Source organism: Bidens hawaiensis, unplaced genomic scaffold (assembly GCF_021521415.1).
Source record: "Bidens hawaiensis isolate Kalapana, Puna unplaced genomic scaffold, B.hawaiensis_p1.1 tig00017357_1, whole genome shotgun sequence".
Taxonomy (NCBI): domain Eukaryota; kingdom Viridiplantae; phylum Streptophyta; class Magnoliopsida; order Asterales; family Asteraceae; genus Bidens; species Bidens hawaiensis.
In genome coordinates this window covers 395,499-407,769 of record NW_027492631.1, presented here as the reverse complement: position 1 = coordinate 407,769, position 12,271 = coordinate 395,499, and the positions used below count along the sequence as shown (strand labels likewise).

The 12,271-nt window shown below is 35.1% G+C and overlaps 2 protein-coding genes across 2 annotated transcripts; both read left to right on the top strand.

Annotated features, from left to right (window-relative positions):
* The first annotated feature begins 867 nt into the window (after positions 1–867).
* Positions 868–5,672, top strand: LOC143553752 (uncharacterized). The gene is made up of 2 exons (XM_077043668.1): positions 868–1,036; positions 4,143–5,672. Exons 1-2 carry the CDS (start codon positions 941–943, stop codon positions 5,310–5,312), a joined length of 1,266 nt encoding a protein of 421 aa, XP_076899783.1. The 5' UTR covers positions 868–940; the 3' UTR covers positions 5,313–5,672.
* A 3,537-nt stretch (positions 5,673–9,209) lies between these two features.
* Positions 9,210–11,967, top strand: LOC143553751 (signal peptide peptidase-like 1). Its single transcript, XM_077043667.1, has 3 exons — positions 9,210–10,109; positions 10,193–10,393; positions 11,759–11,967. Exons 1-3 carry the CDS (start codon positions 9,312–9,314, stop codon positions 11,873–11,875), a joined length of 1,116 nt encoding a protein of 371 aa, XP_076899782.1. The 5' UTR covers positions 9,210–9,311; the 3' UTR covers positions 11,876–11,967.
* Positions 11,968–12,271: the final 304 nt, after the last annotated feature.

The following is a 12,271-nucleotide window of genomic DNA, read 5'->3' as shown; positions in this document are numbered from 1 at the left end:
TCTATCACATACACACATAGTTCACTTAAAACTAATGCAAATAGCACTAACTACCAAACAACTTTTTCTCTTTACTTATACTATCATCACTACTTTTTGGCCTCTCAATTTTATTTTTCTCTTTGATTTATATTATAACTTAAATATATCCTTTATTCTTTTCAGATTTAAAAAAACCATAACTTTTTACCTATTGCTGCTGCATGTCCCAAAAACCGAGCGAGAAGAATTGCTTCCTAAACAAAATTTTTTTTAAATAAAAAGATATCAATTAGGAATTCCTGTTAAACTATGGAGCGTACTTGGGTGAGTGTTATTGTGTGCCGGGCTACATAAGCGTCACTACTCCCTTGTGCAAGAGATGTATCTCACCTCACACTCGTTGAGAAGGAGTGTGCACCTACGTGAATGTGATCACATGTTTTTTTAAATAAAACATCATAACATAAAATAAAAAAAGTTTTTCTTCTTCTCACTATTTTATTGGTTGAACATTATACGTCTGTTGCCAGACTTATAGAAAGGTTGCTGCGTTACACTCGCTCACACAAGGCGCATCGTGCCATGAGTGTGAGTCAGTACGACAGCCCATTTCGCTCCACTCTAAAGTCGATTTTAAACTAAAAGCATCTTGAATACCAAACGCGTCCCTATCAATTATTATAATATTTAATCCTAAGCGACATATCCACATAGAGGAGTCGCGTGCATCATCCTTTTTGTCACACTACTTTATTTTTTTATTCAAATCCATCACCATTTTTAACTCGTTACTTTATCTACGTGATGTGACATTCTCCAATTTTTGTATAATATTATTATCTGTTGTTACATTTCCGATAACGCACCTATAGATTCATTTACATTTATTTCCGTCAACGGATTCTCAACAAACCGTTAAATCACAGCAACCGTTGACGGTGAGTTTAACGGAGTGTGTATGAGTTCGATTAATTACAGCGTGGAGACGGTTAACGCTGCTGCAACCGCCATAGTTTCAGCTGAAAGCCGCGTGCAACCGACTTCTGTTGTTCAGGTTGTTTGTTATTCCATTTATTGATTTTGAATTTGTGAACTGTTTTACTTGCTATGTGATGATTTTGATCTATTTTGGAAGTGATATAGTTGAGCTGTGTTATAATATTAGTGTTTGATTGTGTGAAATCGAAGGCTGCTGATTCACGTTGTTATTCGTGAACTGTTTTACTTGTTATGTGATGATTTTGATCTATTTTGTTTTGGAAGTGATATAGTTGAGCTGTGTTATAATATTAGTGTTTGATTGTGTGAAATTGAAGGCTGCTGATTCACGTTGTGATTCGTGAACTGTTTTACCAGTGAGGTGATGATTTTGATCTGTTTTGGAAGTGATATAGTTTAGCTGTTTTGATTGTGTGAAATTGAAGGATGTTGATTCACGTTGTTATTCCTGAACTGTTTTACTTGTTATGTGATGATTTTGATCTGTTTTGGAAGTGATATAGGTTAGCTGTGTTATAATATTAGTGTTTGATTGTGTGAAATTGAAGGCTTCTGATTCACGTTGTTATTCGTGAACTGTTTTACTTGTTATGTGATGAGTTTGATTTGTTTTGGAATTGATATGAGGATTGGATTTGAAATTTATGTTAGATTAGTTTAGTTGTGTTATAATATTAGTGTTTGATTGATTGTGTGAAATTGAAGAAACTGTGGCAATGAATTTGTGAACTGTTTTACTTGCTATGTGATGATTTTGATCTGTTTTGGAAGTGATTTAGTTTAGCTGTAGCTGTGTTATAATATTAGTGTTTGATTGTGTTAAATTGAAGGCTGCTGATTCACGTTGTTATTCGTGAACTGTGTTACTTGTTAGGTGATGATTTTGATTTGTTTTGGAATTGATATGAGGATTTGATTTGAAATTTATGTTAGATTAGTTTAGTTTAGTTGTGTTATAATATTAGTGCTTGATTGATTGATTGTGTGAAATTAAAGAAACTGTGGCTGCTGATTCACGTGACAATGGATTTGTTATTCATGAACTGGTTTACTTGTTATCTGATGATTTTGATCTGTTTTGGAATTGATATGAGGACTGGATTTAAAAGTTAGATTAGGTTAGTTTAGCCGTGTTATAATATTTGTGATTGATTGTGTGAAATTGAAGAAACTGTGGCGGCTGAAGTGAAGTTTAGTTGTTGATTAACGCGGCAATGGATTCATGATATTTGTTAACTGTTTTACTTATTAAGTGATGAACTGATGATTTTGATCTGTTTTGCAATTGATATGAGGATTGGATGTGAGATTTAGGTTAGGTTAGTTTAGTTTAGCTGTGTTATTATGTTTGTGATTGATTAATTGTGTGAAATTGAAGGCTATGTGGCTGCTGAAGTCAATTCAGTTGTTGATTCATGCGACAATGAATTTGTGATATTTGTGAGATGTTTTACTTGTTATGTGATGAGTTTGATCTGTTTTGAAATTGATAATGAGGAATTGAGGATTGGATTTGAAATTTAGGTTAGGTTAGGTTAGTTTGGCTGTGTTATAATATTTGTGTTTGATTGATTATTTGATTGTGTGAAGTTGAAGAAGATGTGGCTGCTGAAGTTAAATTCAGTGGTTTTTGGATTATTTTTTAGGTCTGTGAATGAATTTATTTTTTTTTTGAATGGCCTGTGAATGAATTTATTAGTCATGGACCACTCATTTGAGTTATTATCCTTTCTATTATTAGTCATAATAGGTGTGACTTTTAGAAGGTATATCTTTCATGAACCAGTCAACGAGCCGAGCCCGAGCTGGACTAGGCTTGAGCTCAACTCGCTTAACTTATAGAGAGCTTGGGCTCAACTTGTTTCGAGTTGTATTTATAAAGCTTGAACTTGGCCCGTGAGTAATTTTTCAAGCTCGAGCTCGGCTCGGCTCGGCTCAGACTCTGCTTGTTTCCTATTTATTGATTTTATATATATTTATAACTATATATATGTATATGTATATATATTTAAAATATAAATTTATATATAACAATATATATTATTTAGTTATATTTATCATAATAATTATAAAATATATATGTATTAAATAAAAGTAATATAAGTAATAGACTCGTTTAGGTCCGTGAACGAATTTATTAGTGATGGACCACTCATTTATGTAATTATCCTTTCTATTATTGTTAGATGAAATGGATCTTTCATGGCCCTGTCACTTTATGTTCAGTTCTACCTTTCACTTAATGTTTATGTTCAGTTCATACTTATAGATCAGCATGTGTATATGGTTTGCAATGTATGAAGTTTGTTAAGAGATGCATGTATGAACAGGTGGAGACCTAATTAAACAAATCAGGTTTTGCACATCTGGCATCAACTCTGAAACAGTAGATTGCCATAATGAATAAGATATTGTAGCTATCATGATGAATGATGTCCCACCACTTTTACTTAAAGAGGATCAATAATAGAGAGTGAACTGAGTATTGATCTTTAAATTAGAAAGCATGAGGGATGCCAGGCAGGAACAATGGCCTCCCATAAGCATCCTTTTACTTGCAATACAATCAAGGAAATCAGTTTTAGGTTTCTTGATTCTAAAATAGGCAGATGGAAGTTATTTGACATAGGTTTTTTAGTAAATAAATGAAAATGATGCATATAAATTTGAGTTCCTCAAGTGCAAACCAAAGTGAATCATTCATTGGTCACTGGTCAGAGTAGCTATAAGTGCAGGATATACATTTGTAAATGGCAATTGAAATGAATCATCACTTTGAATATTGATACCAACATTATGATATTCTTACTTGTTAATTATGATTATGGTTTATTATCACTAGTTTATTATTATGATTTTTTTTGTGTTTAGTACTTTAGTCCATGTGCCCGTTATAGGTTTCTTCAGAGTTTCTGGTTTGTTTCCTATATATTCAGTTATGCATGGGCCCGTTATATTGCAATTACAGTTATTCAGTTTATATTTTCTTCCCAGTCTTTGTTACATTACTAAAATTTAATTAGGAAATGGTAGTTGAAAGCAATCAATCTTATGCTTCTGCTGTACACTGGTGTCTTTTAATTGTGATTCATTGGTTCTATGATTTCTTGATGAGTTTTTTAAATTATTTACATTGCATATTGAATATATGTATTCAGAAGAGAAGATGGGGCAGCTGCTGGAGTCTATACGCGTGTTTTGGGTCATACAAACAAAGCAAAAAAATTAGCCACGCCTTGTTGGCGCCCGAGTCAGCGCCACCTGGACCGTCACAACCCGTGACCCAAAATGTAAACACCTCTAACACAATAATATTTCCCTTTATTGCTCCGCCTTCATCGCCTGCATCATTTCTCCAATCAGACCCGCCCTCTGCAACATATTCACCTGTAGGATTACTTTCTTTTAAATCCCTTTCTCAAGATGTTCCCACTTCAATATTCACTGTCGGTCCCTATACTTACGAGACACAGCTAGTTTCACCACCTGTGTTTTCCACTTACACTACTGAACCATCTACTGCTTCCTTTACTCCACCAACCGAATCAGTACAAATTACCACACCGTCATCACCTGAAGTCCCGTTTGCTCAACTTCTGACATCATCGCTTGCACGGGCCCGACGACATAGTATCGGGTCATATCAAAAGTACCCATATTCACACGAATTCCAGCCGTACAGTCCAGGTGGCAGTATGGGCTCAACGATTCCAAATTCGGGTACTTCCTCTCCTTTTCCTGATAAACAGAACCGTGTTCTAAAGTTACGGGTCGGGGATGGTCCGAAATTCATTGGATACGAGTACTTCTCGACCCATAAGTGGGGTTCGAGATTGGGTTCTGAATCTGGTACACCAAATGGCGTTTCGGGTTCAGCAACTCCATACGGGCATGGGCTGGGTTCTCGGGTCGGGTCTGGATCATTGACTCCAAATGTTGTCGCTGAAGTGTATATGATGGAGAGTCAGATATCTGAGGTGGCGTCACTTGCCAACTCAGCAACGAGTTCGCCAAAGCGAGAAGTGTTAATTGATCATAGGGTCTCGTTTGAGTTGACACATGTAGCAAATAATTTAGAAGCTTCAGTACATAAAACGGGTTTAAACCAAACCGAGAGTGTTTGTGAATATTGTGTTGGAAAGAAAAACACGAGTGAAATAAGCGAGAAGTCATCGGATAGAGAAAATAAGGAAAAAGAGTGTCGATGTAAACGAGCATCGGCTAGCAGGGATTTTAATTTTGACAGCACGAATGGTGTGGAATTGGGGTCACACAATAACTGGACTTTCTTTCCTACATTGCAGCCGTCGGTTAAACCGAGCGGAGGTTAGTTGGTATATGGTTGGTTGAGTCGGTTAGCCGCTAAGGGTAACTGGGTCTGGTGGTTTGAACCCAGGACTAAAGATCATGTGATTTACGGATGTACATTTGTGATGTTAGCTCATTGTTTTTACATGCATTTCGGATTTAAAGTAGAAAGATTTGTATATGTTAATGGAATAATGGTTATAGAAAGATAAGCCCAGTTTAGATTGTGGACTGGTTGGTCAGGTGATTGGGTTGGGCCGACCTACCGACCCTATATGGGCCTTGGTCTTGGGCCTGATATATGTTTGCATAAAATCTCTCCACATAGATTATGCATAAAAAAATGTTACAAATGTAACAAACCTATAGCTGCTGTTAAGCTTTGCTATCCAATTCAGATTCTTATAAGAAAACGAGACAACTTGCATTGTCCTTTTTGAAGTTTTGCTCTCTTTGTAAGTGTGCTTTAACTTACCATTGTCCATTAAAGTTTTCTTTTTATTTGATTGGTTTTAAAATATAAGTGATCGCGTCACTCAAGGTCTAATCAAATATTAAATTGGCACTCTTGTAATAATAAATAAATAAATGCATCTTGGGATGTTAACACGCCCAAATATGATGAACAATTTTTAATTTTTATATGCGATTTATCGAGTCAGACAATTACACACGTTAGAGTTGGAGTGTGTTTTAGTGAACACCCCCCCCCCCCTTCCCCCTTTCCAAAGTTCCGAGTGTATCAATTATTTGCTCTACTTGTCAAACTTGAAAATTAAATGACGCTAAACTTTAAAAGTTGAAGCCCTTACATATAGAGGCCTCAAGTTTTAGATTATTATTATTTTTTATCAGCACTCGTACATCCACTCAAAGCTTTACTATAACAATCTTATATCACTTCCATCACAACCATACACCTTCGACACCAATTCTCCACCCCTCTTGAACCTCATCCACATCCTCATCCTCATCCTCATCCTCATGTCGAACCACAATTGTAGTCACTTGTAAATCCTACCGTATCGTCTACCCACCTTCGACATCAACACTAAATGAACCAAACATTGTATAGAGCATTCGCTGTTAACAAATAAACTATTTAATAGTATCTAACAATACTCCAACCAAATTAGTAGACAAAATAGTAAAACAAGTTATTTCAAACAAAACCCAAATTCGAATTTGTACAAACACTTTTTTGTGCCACTAACCCATTTAAGAGATTTATACAAAGAGAAGAGAACAAATGTAGAAAAAGCGAGTTTATTTTAGTCATGTTTATCCGTTTGATCTTTGTCGGTCGCTTAAGGAAAGGCGTGTATAAAAGGTATCTGTTGGGATTAAAAAAATCCTAAGAATTTTTATCAAAATAGTTGATATAGTTTGATGAGGATGATGGGTTTGATTTGATGATTGTGCTCTTTGACTGATTATCCAAATAGTACACATTATGTTTCAATTACTTAATGCTTCCACTCAAGTTTTGTGAAGCCTTGTTTTAGCAAGAGACTTGTGAATTTATTACGTCTCGAAAGTCACAGCTGATGTGAGAAGATAAATTATAACTGCTAAACATAAGACTTTGCGACTATTGTAAGTTACAAATGATGTTGAAGAAGACTTGTAACTGCTCAAGTTTTGACTTTTTCCAACTAATGAACAAATTGCCACCACCAATGTTAGCATACCATATTAACATATTTGTATTCGCATCAGCTCTAGTTTTATAATACGATAATATAGTTGTTAGAACAGAATCTTTATAATTAGTATATAACCAAATTTGTTCTTTAATCGAACATGAAAAACATTTTTTTATTGAATTCTTCATGTTCATCTTTGTTCTTATGTTCTTCAATCAAACAAAATCGATCACAATCAACTTCCGTTGTAATTTTGTGATAATGAATGATAACAAAGGATTAGGGTTTAATCCACTATGAAGTTTAGCTGTGTTTTTGTAAAGTCGTTAAAAGTCAACATGAGTTTTAAGTGTAAAATCAAGTTTCTTAAATCAATTATTATTATCCATTAAAACAATCTTTAAATAGTACTTTAAAGTTCAAACACACTATACTATTATTATTATTATTATTATTATTATTATTATTATTATTAACCGCAAATGAATCCTTCAAATGGTCTACTGCTAAGTTAACCACATCAGAATACATTCGTCTTTTGATCCAGGAAAAACCTTCACCTAAAGCCAACGCTCATGAACACTCGATCGAATGCATGACAGTGCAGTGAGATAAACCCCGTCCAACCAGTGAAAGCCACCTATGCGTCTAATTTCCTATTACCACCCTCGTGTCTCTGAAACTAAAGCTGGGGCGGGAATCGAATCCGTGTCACATGAAACATCAAGTCTTTCTCTTACCGCACTAAAATCAGCTCATTGAATATAGGGTCGTGTTGTAATTAACATTTCTGTCCTTTCTAATGTGGTGTAGTGGTAGAGAATTTGGGTTTCTCAATGGAGACCCAAGTTCAATTCTCACAACACTTTAAGGGGACATTGGTGGCTCAATGATAGAAGACTGGGATCTTTGTGATCTCCAGTTCGATACTGAGGGCATCCGAGTTTTACCACCAGTGGGCCTTGAGGTGGGTGGGTTTTCCTGAAACTGGAGATAACATGGAGTCGCTTAAGGGCTTCGTACGGCTGGGTTGGACCAGCTGACAGTGATCTTTAGCCATTGGATCACCCCGTAAGAAATACCTAAGCATTCTTATATGTTTGTAAAAATTATATTATAATTTATAAGTAACATTATATATCAAAGATAAATAACTTAAAAAAAACAAAAAGCAAAACCTTGTAAAAAAGCACAAAACAAAACTAAAGACGGGTATTGCTTGCTTGTTTGCTTGCTTGCTTTCGGTGCACACACAGCTTGCTTCCACAACTCGTGCGAGTCAATCTCAACTTCTTCCTGTTTAAACGTCTCCTCACATTTGACACCAATTCCTTCAGATTCACAATAAATTGACCTAATTTTCACTCGCCACTTTACAATTTCACTAGATCGTTATCGGTTCCTTGCTGTGTACGTAACTTTTACTTCAAATTGAACGAGCTCGTGATGTTAATTCGATATTGATTCCGATTGATTGTAGCTCGGCTAGTGTTCTTATTATTATGATGATGATGATGAAGATAGGTGTTGAATTGTGTGCCCTAGGTGTTTATTTTGTGATGTAGATCGGATTTGTGTTGACTTTTGTGTGTTATTTTGTGCCCTAGGTGTTTTGATTTTAGCAGGGAGTTGAAATAAGTTGATTTATGCATTCCTTGATTGATCTGCTAAACGTAGGGATGTTGGTTCGGTTTTGGGCTAAAACCGAACCAACAACTGAAATGCTGGTTTTTGAGATTTTGAAAATAGTTAGGTTTTGAATTTTTCAGTTTCGGTTTTTACGCTTTTCGACTGTTTGAAAACCGTTCGCTTTTGAATCTATCTTTCAGTTTCGGTTTGTATGGTGTTTGGTTTGGGTTCGGTTCTCGAGAAAACCGTCGGTTTTGAATATTTCGGTTGCTTAGGTTTTTGGTTGTGGATAGGTTCGGTTTTGGTTTTTTCAGTTTTGCCAATTGCCATTCAGGCTTGAAAATTTTGAGCCGGAAAAGAAGGCTAAAGGTAATGAACTTGGGAGTAAATGTATTTGTTGGTTAATAATTTAATTGCTTGTTATATATTTAGGCTAAAATGTTTGGGTTAAACTATACATTAAACGGTTATAAGTTACTTAAAATTTAAAATAAAAATCTATGGGTTTGGTTCAGTTTTTCCGGTTTTAGTTACACACAAAAAAACGAAAATATAAAACCAAACTGTTGGTTTTTACGGTTTCATGAACACCCCTAGGTAAACCATAGATTTCTTATAATTTTTTTTGTTTAATTTCAGGGAGATCTGTCAATGATTTATACCTTGTAGCAGCTAATTATACTCTGTACATGCTCAGCTGACCGAATTAGGTTTCACTTCTGATAGTTGCGGTTTAGTGTGTTAACAATGGAGCCTTTATGGAAGCTTATGTTTCTCATGGAGCCAGCTCCAGTTATTCTTATTATAACCGCTGTTGCCGTGGCATCCGGGTCAGCTTTCCGAGCATTAAATTATGGAAAAGAAATGGAAAAAAACCGTGATCTATCAGAAGCATCGATCACATTGGATAGATCACAAGCACTCATGATACCAGTTATGAGCTCATTAAGTCTGCTCACAATGTTCTACTTATTCTCTTCAGTTTCACAATTACTCACTGCTTTCACTGCAATTGCGTCAGTTTCATCTCTATACTTTTGCTTCTCACCTTATATAGCCCATATCAAGTCACAATTTGGGCTTTCTGACCCGTTTGTGTCTCGTTGTTGCTCCAAATCGTTTACTCGAATGCAAGCAGGTTTACTGTTTATGTGCTTGAGTACAGTTGCAGCATGGCTTGTTTCTGGGCACTGGATATTGAACAATTTGTTGGGAATTTCGCTTTGTTTTGCGTTTGTGAGTCATGTTCGTTTGCCAAACATCAAAGTTTGTGCAATGCTGTTGATCTGCTTGTTTGTGTATGATATATTTTGGGTGTTTTATTCTGAATGGTTCTTTGGTGCAAATGTTATGGTTGCGGTAGCAACACAACAAGCTTCTAACCCTGTCCATACAGTGGCTAACTCTTTAAGTCTTCCCGGTTTGCAATTAATTACTAAAAAACTTGAGTTGCCTGTGAAGATTGTGTTTCCAAGAAACTTGTTAGGTGGTATTGTACCCGGAAATGCTGCTAGTGATTTCATGATGCTCGGTCTTGGTGATATGGTAAACGTTTTTTTCTTAGCTCTTAACTTTGCATGCGTCTAATTATGGTTAATATGTTATTATTAAGTTGCTTGTTTTTGTAGGCTATTCCTTCTATGCTTTTGGCATTGGTTCTCTGCTTTGAACATAGAAAAGTCAAAGAGGTTGCAAATCCTTTGGATGTATCAACTCAAAAGGGGTATAAATACATATGGTATGCTACGTGTGGATATGCTATTGGGTTAATATCTGCATTAGCAGCTGGAATTCTTACTCATTCTCCACAACCAGCACTTCTATATCTGGTAAGTTTCTGTTAACACCCTTGTAGTTGTTTTGCCAGAGCCAGATAAAGTTGAATAATTTAAAAAATCTGGTGATTTTTGGTATGGGTCAAACGGGTCAGGCCGGGTTGTCTTGAAACACTTTTTGTCCAAAAGTTTTGAATTTTCAATGTTAATTAGTGTCAAGAGGTTATATTATTTCATTTTCAGTAACAATGCAAATCTGATGATTTTTTTGTATGGGTCGAACAGGTCGGGCCGGGTTGGATTGACACGAAACAACTTTTGTCCAAAAGTTTTGTTAACTAATGTTAATGAGTGTCAAGAAGTTATATTATTTCAATAACAAGTCAAATCTGGTGATTTTTGGTATGGGACAAAATGGGCCATGTCGAGTTATATTGAACTGAAACACTTATTTTTCCCAAAAGTTTTGGTTTTCTAATGTTATTTAGTGTCAAGAAGTTAGTAATTTCAGTACTAATATAAAACTTTGTATAAATTGATATACAGTAAAACCACTATAAATTAATAATGTTGGGACCAAGATATTTTATTAATTTAGCGAGTTATTATTATATCGATAAATTAATAAATTATTAATTTAAAAAGTTGGCTTATATTCGTGAGCAACTCTTAAATTAATGCATCGACCTTCAAAATTTCCATGTCCGTTCACTTTACCTATTTGAATAAAACAGAAACAAGGACCTTCAAAATTCCCATGTACATTCACACATTAATGAACTTGTCAGGTTCAATGCACATAGATCTAGATTGATCGCTATAAAATGTCTGATGATACAACTTTTTGTTGCAATACGAGAATACATTGCCTCAACTCCTAAGTGCAATGGGGAGATTTAAAGATGAACTCAATATAGATTTGAAGTTCATAAAATAACAACTGACTATAGATTCATTTTTTACTAGACAATCCTAGAATTTTGGAATATTTTAGTAATTATTAATTTATAGTTTCACTAGGACCAATATATTTACATTGAGATTTTAAAAAAATTATTATTTTATTATTTTCTCGATTGGGGTTCCATTTTGTGCCGGTTCCAAGTTGGGACTGGACAAATTATTAATTTTCTTGAGTATATTACTTTATCGAGTATTAAATTGTAGAGATTCTACTTTACAAGGTTTTAGTGATGAAAGACGCTTTAAAAGACTTTCGACCAGTTTGACCTGAAGCTATTCTTTATACATATTTTTGACCCTTTAACGATTAAACATAATGGGCTGAAATTTGAAATTGCCAACTACAGTCACATATATAAAAATGCAATTTGCATCAATCTGGTTAAATTGGTTCTAGTTATATTGGTGTTCGAGTGGTTTGACTTTGACTATCTGGTCAACATTTGATGGGTGTAGGTGCCATCGACACTTGGACCGATAGTTGTGATCTCATGGGCACGAAAGGAGCTAAAGGAGTTATGGGAAGGATCGACACCGGTTCTTACAGAGAAAACACATTCAACTGAAGTTTGAGCCATAAAACATGTAAATGGACTTTCAGTAAGTTAAGAATGATGTTGTTGCTTTGGATATGACAATTGGTTTAATATTATTACATGACTTCTATATTAACTTATGAGTTAAAAGGAACCGAAAATAGTTGGAAACGACTTCTTTTTTCTTTTTGTATTCCTTTGGCCTTAAAAATTTGTTACCCGTGAATTTAAGGGACCCACCATTGTTCCGCTAACCAATAAATAAGAGTAAATAAGAGAAAACGGTGTTTGCACGACTTCTTTCTTGCTCTGATTTCACATCCTGTTGGTGATGTTTCTAAAGAAAAAAATGAGCAATATAACCATGGTTTCTTGACTATTTACAATAGGGGTGTTTAGGAAATTCGAAATCCGAACAGCAACCGAAACCCGA